Source organism: Corvus moneduloides, chromosome 1, assembly GCF_009650955.1.
Source record: "Corvus moneduloides isolate bCorMon1 chromosome 1, bCorMon1.pri, whole genome shotgun sequence".
In the NCBI taxonomy this organism is placed as follows: Eukaryota; Metazoa; Chordata; class Aves; order Passeriformes; family Corvidae; genus Corvus; species Corvus moneduloides.
Genome location: NC_045476.1, coordinates 68906947 through 68919989, shown reverse-complemented (window position 1 = coordinate 68919989; position 13043 = coordinate 68906947). Strand labels below are relative to the sequence as shown.

The window sequence follows — 13043 nt, the reverse complement described above, 5'->3', positions numbered from 1 at the left end:
ATACACAGGAGCACTTAAACATATGATTAAAATTTGTTCTTGAAGATGAAGGCTTTTTAAAATTGAAGCTTTAATCATATGTTTTGCAGCCTAACTGAATCCCTGCCTGATAAGTGATGCTGTATGGACTGGATAGGTAGCTCTTTGTAGGCAGTGCATATCATAAGGAGAAATGAATGCACCGTGGTTAGTGATCTGTCTGTGAGACCACAGAAGCTCTAGTGCACTTGGTTCGGACTAATCCTCTGAGCAGAGCTGCTGAGTTTAAAAAAGCTGTCTTAGAAATGAATTTTGAACAACATTATCTTGAGAGAGTTGGAACAGCTAAGGACTTGCAGCCAAAACTGGTAATGATGGCATTTTGCTGAAACTGATAGAAGTGTGGATTTCTGACAGCTGTCTTCACGTGTCCTAATTTCATAGCTCAGTTTATATCTTGTAATTTGACCCCATTATCTTAGTACCACTTTGTTATATTTTTAAAATCTTTCTGTAATTGCTCTTTTTCCCCAAGGGCCTGATTTTTAGCATTGTTTTTGAACACTTGTATTTTTCAAGTAGTTTTCTTTTTCTACAGCAGAATCATGAGTGGACAATGTCAGACCAGGTTTTTGTATAGCACTGAAGTAATTTCGTAATGGGTGAAGTATTTGAAAAATCTTTAGGGCGTGAGAAAGAATTACTTGCAGTGCTTGCAAATGTTTCTCCAAGAAAGTTTAGGAAATACCTGGTACACTAAATAAGAGTGTAGCACATGTGCTGTGAGTTTGTTTTAATACTAAATGTCTTTTTTTTTTTTTTTTTTTGTAAAAGGGAGAAGTGCTGTGCTTGGTGTTAGACCCACATGTATCCTTATACTTCTTTTCAATCTCACCATGTGTATGCAAGTTCACATGCCTGGGTGCTGGTTTATGGCAAGCTTAGGGTGTACTGGGGCAGAGGGGCCTCTCAGGTCTCACCCTGCCCACAGGATGGACATGCCATCACATGGGGAAAAACACATTAAGGACCCTTTTTGTTCCATTAATGTTTCCTGGAGCAATGTGTCCTGTATTTGTGCATTTATTGGCTTCCTTTAAACTCTAATTGTAGATAAAAGCATAGAGCCTGACTAACTTCAGCAGAATTTCACACAACTTGAAGTAGCTTCTGCAAGAGGTGTGTTGTTGCAGTTGGATGCAGCATGTGAAAAATGAAAGGATAACTTGTGGAGCTGAACACGCTCCATTCATTCTCCTCCAGCTTCAGCACAGGAGGCTTTAATGATTGTGTGTGATGTTTCTAAGTGGTGAAAGTCACATCCAGACACACCTTTTTTAGCTAAATACAGTGAGTCGGTTGCAGGCGCACTGACAATGTCCTTCTGATGTTGCAGCTCAGGAGACTGCCTGGCTTGTTTGCTCTATCCCATATACAGAGTAACTTCTGTTCTTTGGTAGTAGTCATGGTTTGAGGCAGCTGGGCAGACTCAAGTGAACCTTTGTGTGACTGTAACAAGGATGTTACCTTAAAATTTGTGCTTACAGGGAAAGTTTCAGCCCTAGGTTGCATCGATTTTTTACACCTCTGTTGAGCTGCGGTGGCTTGACCTTGGCTGTGTGCCACACACCCACGAAGGTGCTCTCTCACTCCCATCACAGAGAGTTAGTAGTTTCCACTTCAGGACGCTAATGCCAGGATTTGCAATGGGTACCTGCCTAGAAGCAGGCATTGCAGATACTTGCTGTTAGGAAGTCATTTTCAAGGCTAGACATCAGACAGTGTGGTGTCAGGAGGCCCTGAAGGCAGACAAGTTCTGCATTCCTTCCTGCAGTGCTTGTGTTCTGTTTTTCATATTTCACTCAAAATCTCCATGCTTTCATGTTAGTGTTTCTTCTTGTACTTACCCTTTCTGCCTTGAGCACACACTAATGTTTTCTTGCTTACGGGTAGTGTTGAGATGTTCCAGTGCTACAGGAAAGCACAAAGCTTTGTCACCTCCCAGAGACAAAGCGAAAGTGTCGCCAGGCAGATGAGTGAAATGGAACCGGTGACGGGTCTGAGTGCTTGGCGAGCTGTGGTCCTGGTGACTGTGCAGTTTACACCCCATGGGGCTGACCCTCCATAGCTCACTCACATTGGTTCAGACCTTCTGGTCCTGCCTTATCCTTTGGCATCAGCACCATCAGGGTCAGAGCCAGGGAAGTATGAGTCTCCTTATGAGATGAGCAGCATACAATTTGAGGAAAGATGTCCAATTTCCTGGAAATCCTGTGCAACGTGAAAGGAGTACGATATGCGTGTGTGTGCATGTACGTGACTGGTAGAAGTAGGCAAAAAAAGTGGGTCTTTAGAGTTCCTGAGTGTTTACGCGTACCGGGGCCAGTCTGACTCTTCCTTGCCATGATTCATGCTGGTGCAGGATTCAGACTAATACATTTCTCTGGATTAGAATGCCCTTGAGATGTATTCATCTGTATTCCACAACATCTCATGGAGCCTGTTCAGTGGAAGTTTTTTTGCAGAGTTAAGGTGCTGCACTACAGTTTTGGTGACACATTTCATGCTTTGTTTGGGATGCTTTCCTAAACAGGTTATTTGTGTTTATGAGCATGAAAGGGGAGATTTTAATGCTTAATAATGTATTTTATTTGTATGAGGGTCCATTGTTTTTCAGAAACCTTCCATTTACTTTAATTTCTGATCACTTTTCTACATATAACCAAATTTGGAATGGTCTTTTCCTCTTTGTTACTAACTCATTCTTCAGTGACTCCCTCTTCCCCTGCACGACACATACATCCAAGATGCTTTATTTTCAGGCTAACCTATTGGCAACTCACTTGTAATTACAATAGGAATTTTAATCCTCTGTAAAGAGGACTGATGAATGTGTAATTAACTAATGACAGTCTGTGGGATAAGCGTAGCAAAGTGAAAGCCATAAAAATTCAGAGCAGCTGAGGTAGAACTTCATGGCTTCCCTGCAGCACCTGGAAAAGTGAGTTCTGCCAGGCTGGTAAAGTTGAGGAGATAGTTGGAAAGCTTGTGAGAGGACAATGCATTTTGAAGCGTTGGGGAAGAACAGGAGGAGTAGAGGCTGAGAACTGGAGGAAGATGTGTCTTTCCCCATTGATTCTGTCATCTGATCTGATGATGATGAGAATGAACCTCCCCTGCAGACCTGATTTCAGAGCCCAGCTGCAGTTGGATGGGGCTACCCTTCTCCATAGCCCTGAGCTCTTCCCCTGGCATGTGTCCCCTGGCAGGAGTAACAGAAGTCCCAGTTCTGATGGGCAGATGGAAGGACCAGTGGGTTGGGTTGCTCTGGGAAAAGGAGCTGGCCAAGCAGGCCGTGTCTGCTCTCCCTTTGACAGGCAGGTGTTCAGTGCTAACAGGATGGCTTTGCCTGTGCCAGCCTGACCTGGTGAGCTGCTTGTGGACAAGCTGGCCTCTCAGGGAGCGTGGAAGGAGTGCTCGTCCTGGTACCCACAGTGTTTCCTTTAAGGGCTGAGCAGGCAAGACATGGAGCTGCCTCCATGTCCTCTGATCCTGTTTGCTTCGTTTGATGAACTCCGATGGATTTAATGAGGCTGCGGTGAGGTGAGCCAGCCTGGGCTGTCTGGGGGTAGATCCTCTGATCTGCCAGGCTAGCTTGGTGTTGTTTGCTGGAGATTTCCACAGGGTGCTCTGCCTGTTTTAGGGAGAACCTCAGCTGTGCTCTGGCATACTGGTGTGAGGGAATGGCAAATGTGTGGTGGGACAGGGAGCAAAACTGAATTTAACCTACAGTCTTCGGGGACAAGGGTTATCATCAGTGACAATGGGATATCATAATGAGTCCCTACAGCCAGCACACTGTGGCATTAGGTTGCTACTAGTGAAGAGCCGTGTATCAGGAGTCTGCTCGTCACTGTCACACTGAGTGCTGGATTTAGACCATCTAAAATTATCCCCTAGCCCTAAACCTCAATCATACACCTGAATCTTCCTATGGCTGCTTAGTGCGGCCTGCGTGCAGGGTCACAACCCTTTTAGTTATAAGAAGAACACTGACTTTTGAAATAGCTGTATCCATTTTATATCTGTTCCCACATCCCGAAATATTCCTACGTGTTCTTTTGTGCATCCCTCCTTTTAACATTGCTGCCTTTTATTGTATAAATGAAGACATTTCAGATTAGTGCAGAGTCAGAGTGAGTAGCTCACCTGTACAGACACGGCTGCTGTTGAAAAGCAACCTGAGTAAATGTGTTACAACTCCCCTAAATACTGAGATAACGTCTAGCGTGTAGGTTTAAATAACAGGTAGTTCTTGATCTGCCATAGCATTTCCAGTGACTCAGTGTTCCCCCCCACCCTGCTGCAGTAATTATAGAAAATTATTGCAGTTCCTGACTCAGAGAGAGGCTTCCTTCTGAGGCTTCTGGCCATGCTGGAGCTCCAGCTCTGCAGCTGTATGGAGCAAATTGTGAAGGGCATCATAGTAGCAGGTCCCAGGACTGCAACAAGAATATGTGGGAATAGCATATGTTTTAAACTAGTGATAGCAAGCCATAAAAAGATAGTTTGCTTTGGATTTGTGGTCAGGAATTTGGTTGCCAGAATCTTGGCCATGACTCTCGTATCTCTTAAAACCATGTGCTTACAAGAGAGACATTCCAAGGTACAAATCTGATGGCTTCTCTGACAAGCAAGGCTAGGAAACTGCAAAGTATAAAAATTAAAAAAGGGTAAGTGTGCTCCCAGATTTCTTGTGATTTTGTGGCTTTTGAAGAGAATATGTCTTCCTGCAGATTGTGGGAGCATAGGGCATGAAGCTTAGGGGACAAGCCTGAGGATGGGCTCAGCTGGGAGTCAGGTTATGAGGTGGGAGCTGCAGGGAAAGGTTCCACAAACTCCAAGAGCCCCATCATTCTCCCCCTAGAGAGGAATTCAGCAGGTACTGCAAGTCAGCATGTCACATATGCATTGACTGTCTGCAGCTGCCTTGGCCACTCTGGGAGCCACAGAATGGCAGCAGGGTCATGCTGCCAAATGTGACCTGACAGCCCTGCCCAGAGGGTGCTCAGGACTGCAGGGGAGGCTAGCAGAAGTGGACCAAAGGGCTCAAGGCTCTGGTTTGCCTCATGAGATGTTAGATCTGACAGGCACCTGAATTGGTCTTGATTAGTTTCATGTTCATGCAGCCTTCATTTGTGATGCATGCTCTTCAGATTTACTAGAGCTGCACTCTTGGAGCTGCTGCAAGCAGCTGTGCACAGCTGGTTATCAGGCTTCTGCTTGTAAAATATTCGTGAAGGTGTTGCCATCAGCAAAGTGTATTCAGAAGGAGGTCTGTGGAAGTTGGGCCAAGTTTCTTAGAGGTGGGGATAGATTTTCCTGTGCCTTAAATACTGTAATGAACTCCACTGTCTGTGCTGAGGCGAGTAAAATCTGCAAAACGGATTTCCATTGTTTCAGCTTAAGCACAAGGATTTTCTCTTTAATTCCTTTTCAGTGTCTTTACTGTGTAAGAAGGAGGGTCTTGAGATTTTTTATGATTATGGTGCAGTGTTTTCAAATGCTTAGGCCAGAAAGCATTACATGCAAGCATGATATTTCCATTTGCTGCTCATCAAAGAATAGAAGTTTCATCCCCAAGCACTGCTGTGTGTAGTGAAAACATGGCTCTGCTGAGCATCTCCCTGTCGAAGTGCTAGTGCACTTAGTTCTTGGTTCACAAACATCAGGTAGATGCCTCAGGGGCCTATGAAATAAATAGAAGAGCTGGATGCCAGGAAGTGGGATGCACAAAAGCTACTTTCTGGCATCATTAAGGCAATGCAAGGAAGAGGACTGCACATGAAATGCTCTTACTAATTTAGTTTTAAGCTCCAGCCCTGCATGAAGTAACACATGCAATCTGAAGCCCTTTGGGTTTAGATGCCTTCACCACCCCTCTTGCAATGGAGTGCCAGCTCACTATCTTAGTGACAACTCATGGAGAAGGTGGAGTTCATGGTACCCACCACCTACATTACAGACTAAATGTTTGAAGTGCTTGCCTAGAATCTGTTCTTGTCTTGCACTGCCTAGGGGAGTTCCCAAGCCACCAACTGGAATAGAAAGTGGGAGTGGAGACACTCACTGGAGCTGTGTGGGTGCAATGAAGACTGAAAGATCCCATTTGGGTGGGAGGAGTATGAATCTGAAACCTATTCGAAAAGGCAGAGTGATATATATATATATAATGCCCCATCTGTGTGAGTTTTGTTTTGTGTTTGTTTGGTTTTGTCCTTTATTTTGATGTCAAGCAGCCTGGCTGAGGTGCTTTGTGCCAGCAAGGTGAATGTTTTCAGAGAACCCAGCCAGTTCAGGTCTTTTGAGGAGGTGTGCTCTCTGTAAATTTTGAATGGCCTGAAGTTGAGACCGGCCCCAAGGTGTTGAGCAGTACATTTGGGTGCACAGGTACTTTTATGGATCTGAGATGTAAATTCTCAGAGCAGTGGAAGTGACTGCATGGCTTGAGCAATGTTTCAGCTGCCGATTTATATTTTCAGGCTGAGTGGACCATTAATGACTGAATGGGCTCTGCTGGGAAGGCTTGTCCTCACACCATGACAGCAGACGAGTCAGAAGTTGGAGAGTTAGCTCTGGAGCCTCTCCTCACTTGCAAGCTATGTCTCTGTGAATATTCCCTGGATAAGATGACCACTCTACAGGAATGCAGCTGCATCTTTTGTACAGCGGTAAGATCTGTCAGTGCCTTTACATTACAGAAGCAGCGTAATGGAAGATGGACAGAACTGTGAGATGGGATTGCTTGTCTTGTACAAGAAGCATGTGTTACCTATGTTGACACAAGATGCTTTTCTAAAGAGCATTTGGTGTTAGCCTGTCTTGCCTTATTTAAAAGATTTCTCTTGTCATTTTGCTTTTGATAATTTGTAACTCTAACATACGTTCCCATAGCAAGTAATAGTAACACCCAGTAATAAAGGGGGAAAAGATGCAGTGTAGGAGTGTTGGAGAACATACACAGTCTGCATGCAATCTCAGTATTTACTTTTTTCTGAAGCAAAATTTTGAAACATCATAGGATAGCTGTGAGCTTTTGTTTCCCTGCTATCCTTTTCTGAGTTCTCAGAGACCTTTAAAGTCTTTTATATAACTTCTAAGGGCAATCAGAAAACCTAAACAAAAATGAACCTTGGCCTGTTGAACTTTTGCCTCTGTGCTGCAGAGATGTTGCCCAGGTCATGCATTGCTTATAGTTGTCAGTAAAGACTTTCTGGCCTGCAAATTCAGATCAAATAAAGCTGGTGGAAATGATGGAGGCAGAGTTTGAATGAGCCGATAAAAGCCCTGCAGATAGTAGTACTCTTCTGGTGTCTTTGTCAGCATGGGAAAAATGGACCTAGTTTCTCTGGTGGTAGTGCCTTTGATGTACCTGACTAATGGATTTTGGAAACAGGTCAGAATTCACTGGAGGATGTTGGTGTGGTGTTTTGTTGTTGCTTGTTTTTCATTTGTTTGCTCGTTTTGTTTTGGGGTTTTTACGGGGGGGGGGGGGGTGGTTTTTTGTTTTTTTTACTCTAGAATAAATGTACTTAGTTTTATTTTTTAAAAACAAATTCTGGATAAGCATCAAGCAAGTATGTTTAAGTTTTACCCTTGATTCTTTGAATTCGTGGAAGAAATTTGGTATTTGTGAAGCCAGCTAGGGTGAGAATATTTTCACTTATGCTGAATTCAGGGTAGCTTAAACAGGATGAGGATCTAGGTGTTGAGTTTCAAGAAACTAGGATAAGATTGATTAATATGCATTTCAACCTGAACTTCATGAAGTTTGTTTTCCATACTGACTTGCACAAAACATTTCTGTATTTTAGTTTGTAACAAGTTTTAAGAGCATATACCTAAAAGGTAGGTGTAAAGATACTGCTATAAATACAAAAAAATAAAATTGGAAAAGTTGATACTTTCACCGTGGTCCCATGCCACTCCTATCCAAGAGCTCAGTGTCTCTGATTTAGTAGCATTAATAGTACATTAACCTCAGTGTTAGCTGGGCAGAGTAACCCTTAGGGAAGGGTGGGCTGCTGAGGACTGTGCCAGGACTCTACACTCCTCCAGAACACTGGCCAAAGGGGTCACTGATGGCTGGGGATGTTGCTGTCCCCCCCCGTTGGTGCCACAGCTGCCACCACATCCATACACCTCTTACTTGGCCAGCGCCAGGAAGAACATCCACTGTGAACTTGGTGCTCCTGTGCTGTGACAGCGACATGGAGAGTGCAGTCACGGTGATTTGGCACCTGTGCAAACTTCTCTGGCTTTGTGTGAACCAAGAGCCAGCCACGAGTGAGCCCGAATGCAGCTGGGAGAAGCCTTTAGACATGCTCTATTTATTTCAGTGGGCGTAATATGTCTCAGTTGTGCTTATGCTCCAAGTCCAGCCTTTGACTGTTGTCTGTGTCCAAACATCCTCCGATGGATGTGTCTGAGCTGATGCATGCTCCGACATGTAGATCTTGCATCCTATAAGAAATAGGGCTCTGGAAACTTTTAACCTGACTCCATGGCTTTCTGTCTTGAAGCCAAAGCAGTTTCTGGGAGGCCATATGAGTTGCACTTTTGGGCAGCCTCCAAAAAGCCATGTCAGGAGCAGCTTGACACGGAGTGCTGGGACTTGCATGGGGGATTGCTCGGGGCACAGCCTGCAGCAGCTGTACTGGTGTGCCATGCCCTAAATTTCCTCTCACCCATGCCAGGACATCTAGATACCTTCACACTGCACTTAAGAAAGATGTTGGGGTAAGAATACCCACTGTGAGCTATGGGATTGAGCCCCTATTAGTTTTTCAGCTAGCAATGCTCTCAGCTTGTATAGCTTATTCTTCTATCACTATGGGTAATTTTATAGATCCAAGAGTAGTATTAAATTTGAAATAGAAAAGGGGTTGACATGGATATAATAGATTCTGATCCAATAAGCTGAAACCATTGCTTTTGTTAATTTTTTGTTCTATTACATGTGAGGTCTTTTTTTTCCCCTCCTAACTGTAACAATGGTGCTGCAAGTATGATTGTTTTTCACTACGGCATTTATGGCTGTGGAAATAATTGGAAATTGTTACTATTTAGATATCTGTGGGGGTGAGGATGTATTTCCTTTCCATTTGTAGCCTGTAAAACCAAGGCATTCAAACTACTTAGAATGGTGTACAGCGATTTTTTTCAGCTTAGAAACTCTTGCAATAAACAATATATCCCATAAAAGCTGTGTTCTAGCCAAAGTAAGTAAACTGTGCTTTAGAATGTGCATGTTTGCATTTTGGTGGAATGTTGCTAGTAGGGCAGGAGTTTTTCAAATAACTGTACACATTTTTACTCTCTCTGTTCTGAGCAGAAAAAGCAGATGGCTTGCAGAACATACTTGTCATCTTACTTGGTAGCCCGATCAGGTCTGAAGAGACATCAGCCTTGTATTTTTCCACATTTGTTGCACTTGGCATAAGACTCCACTGCAGTGTGAGATAAAGCACACATTTACACATCCCAAGAACTTGGAAATGGCTGTAGTGTACCTAATGACTTGGTTTCAATGTGTTTGGATGTATATTAGTTTTGAATGAAAGACTGATCTCTGAAGATGGTTGGGCAGGGATGTGAGATAAAATATATCTGCGAAAGTTTTAGAGGACTGCACTTTACATTATTCAGTTTATTTCCTGTATCTATAAAACCTTTGCAGAGTACCATGCCATGGTGCACACTTTTACATACGGATATTCAGCTTCAGTACTGCTCAAGCTGCATAATTTTACAGTAGTTGTCCCATTTCCAAAAGGGGAGGGGGTCTCATCTGTTCCTCATACTGCTCATCTTGTTCCTTGTTTTGAAGGGGGGATGTCCTTCTTATCAGCAGTCCCTTAGGTTTACCTTTTGTTGCAATTTTTTGTTCCTTGGATGTGCAACTACTCAGGTTTTTGCCCTCGTGGTGGTCATGGTATTTTCACATATGTATGTGAAATAATTATACACTGTGTCTGACCACACCATAATGGTGCTAAAAGATACAGTATTTTAGTGCACTTTAGTGTATCTGGGTCCAAAGCAGACAAATATTAATTACATCTTGATTGATCCACTTACAGAATAATACTTAGAATATTATACTTATCTCTAATAAAATTTCCTAAATCCTCGCTTCCTCCCTCCGTGCCTCACTCAGGTAAGACTCAGGTGTGCTCTGGTGGGGCAGTGCCAGGAATGGACAGGCCACCCTCCCTGCTTTGCCTTTGCACTGCGCACTGGGTGTTGCCCAGGCTTTGGTGCTCATTAGACTGTCTGGAAAGTGTGCATCTAGGAGACTCCTACCTTTTCAAAACATGGCTGAAACTGGGAAAGCAGCAGGGGGAGACAGTGAATGATGTGATCACGTGCATCTTGCATCCCCTTAGCTAGAAATGCCCTGGTGTCTGGCACAGCATAAACTACCCTTTGGAAGTGCTAGTGAGGAGTGCAGGACTAGCAGTAACACTGGGAGTAACAAGGGCCCTATGAAAGACTTGGTGTCAGTCTGTAGCCTGTATGCAGTCATGGATGTGAGGTTTTAGCAGGTGTGATAAGATTGCCTTGGTGGCAGTGGTGACAGAAGGGAACCTGTGCTGTTGCCAAAACGTGGTCTTAGGGGTCAGTAAAAAACCCAGGGTTGGCTTTTCTCTGCAAACCAATTCTTTCTGGTTTTGTCCTTCCTCCCGTCCTCCTAGGAATTTCAGAGCCCCAGTGACAGGTGAGCAATAAATGGGATTGCTGCTATTTATGTCAAGCAGCAGCTTATGTTCATCTATTTTGTTTACTGGCACAGGGTTTGAGATGCCAAAGACAACATGTAACAAACTGGAAACAGAAGATGCTTTCGAGTATGTTATTCTGTACTGTTGGCACAGGTTTATGCAGAATTAGCACGATTCACCCCTTTTTTTTTTTTTCCCCAAGCAAATTCTTTGTTGAGTCTTGTACTTCTGAGAAGTGTATGAGGCAACTGGGTTACAAAATGTGCTAAACAAATACCACGATGATCTACCTGTTTGTTATTTTGATGCACACAATGCAGTCCAAATGAGATTAAACTTCATGCAGCCTTAAAAGGAGAAGTCAGCATGTAAGACTGGGTAGCTTCTGTGCTGTCTTGTGCTCTTACAAGTTGGAGGTGTTCCAAAGGCAATTGGAGAACAAGATTTTCTGCCTCACTTTTAGCTATGTGTGACAGCAAGGCTAGGGCTAGACATTGGGCTAAAAAGGCTCCTTTGCTGCAGTGGACAGCATGGTGCTGTGGGCAGCTGCCTGCCTGGGCCTTGAGGGGCTTCAGCCTCAGAAAGAGGCTGCTGCCAGCTGCTTTTACTAGAGGAGAAGAAGAAACTCTTAACAGAAATAGCAGTTTCTCTGTTGGTACTTCATCAACAGGGCACTCTGAGGCTCCTTTGCTTTCCTTAATCTTAAGAACAGCTGTGCATTGTCCTGCCTCCTTTGGGTGGCTGAATAGTAACATTTTGCTCTTAGTGCTGTGAAGTTTCAGATTGTTTGTGGAGGGGAGCACTGAAAAACTGGAAAAATTAATGTGAAGGGTCTTCAGTAAAAAAACATGAGCAGAAAAGTCTGAGAGCAGAGGAGACTGAGTAGATGAAGGACTAGGTAGAGGCAGATGGCAAAAAGAATGGGATACCTGCTAAGTGAAGCAAATGTATATGAATAATCCACTGAAATAATACTTAGTAAAACTTATGAGTAAGGGAATATTTGGATTTGCCATCATCTAGCCAACACTGGGTTTTAGTATTGCATCTGTTTCTTTGTGCTAATTTTCAAGAAGGGGTTTGTTCTCCTCTTTTTCCTCCTTTTCTCCCCATCCTAGGAGAAACCTTCTCACGGCTGCACCAGAACACTCACTACCTTCTCCTCTTCCTAAATATACCTTGTGCTGCAATGCCCCACTTACTTATATAAAGCTCACCTCAGATTGTTTTCCATTTGGAAGTGTTGACGTTTGGGATTCTTTTTTTCCCAGCTCGACATTTGAAATGTTTCAGAATAATTCTGTTTTCAAGTTGAGAATTCCTACACCTGCTAATATTGGCACTGAACACAGAGCACGTCTGTAGTAATTTAGATGGTTTAAGATCTTCTTGCATGTATTTCTGTGCAGAGTAACACCAGAGGCAGAGTTGGGATACCAAAAGAGCACAGATTGCCTTTTGATGGATACTAGTATTCAGGAAGAGGGGACTGCATGTTTCTGAAGTCACTAGAGGTGGCAGTCTCTGGATGGTGGTCAAGGGAAGACAGGGGAGGAAGAGGGAACGAATGTTTTAATGACAGCATTGCATCAATGAAGTTGGTGTTATCTGCATTTAACCAGTGAAGAAGTCAATGTGAAGTAAGTTGTCAGTGCCTCAAAGTGCCACAGTAACTGAGCCAGACTGGGACATAAGCCTTATGGTCATGTCTGTTTTGTAGCCGTTGGTAAGGCCAGGTTTGGCCTGACATGGATTCTTGGCAAGAGAAATTATATTTGCAGCTGGTTACATTTTGTGAAGGGTGAATTTCTCTGGTCCTGTTCTCTGGTCCTTTTTTGTTTGGTGGTACCACATGGCAACGATTACCAGGAGCCTTTCATGATTTTTATGAACGGCTGCCAGGATGTGTTGGGCCATGAGTTTCAGACCGTGCTTCTGAGCAGAATTTAGCACCACTGGTAGATATTTTGGAACAAAGCTGATGGCAGTGTATTTTTCAGGTACATTTGAAAGATCCCATAAAAAATACGCTCGTCGACCAAGAGGAGGCAATTATGTTCTGGTCCATTGTCATGGTTGCTTGGTGTTTTTTCACTTGGTCGTGACAAAATAAAATGCTTGTCAGAGATGTTTTTCCTTCCCTTATACTGAGCCATGAGCTGACTGTATGTTCTTTGAAGCTACAGGGGCATTTTTTCACTTCCTTTCAAGCGTCTTTCCTGATAAGGCTCTTATGTGGCCTGATCTTCTATCCATTTGATCTTCTATACATTCATGTAC

At 43.6% G+C, this 13043-nt stretch overlaps 1 protein-coding gene across 3 annotated transcripts in view; it reads left to right on the top strand.

The window, feature by feature from the left end:
- The window catches only part of RNF144B (ring finger protein 144B), a 93329-nt gene that overhangs the window by 53538 nt on the left and 26748 nt on the right, over window positions 1-13043 (top strand). For 2 of the 3 annotated variants that reach the window (XM_032114521.1, XM_032114512.1), the window contains exon 2: window positions 6522-6710. The exons of the other annotated variant lie outside the window; for it this stretch is intronic. In XM_032114521.1, the coding sequence (XP_031970412.1) occupies window positions 6546-6710 (165 nt within the window). In that variant the 5' untranslated portion in view covers window positions 6522-6545. The remainder of the gene's footprint in view (window positions 1-6521; window positions 6711-13043) is intronic. 3 annotated transcript variants of the gene reach the window in all.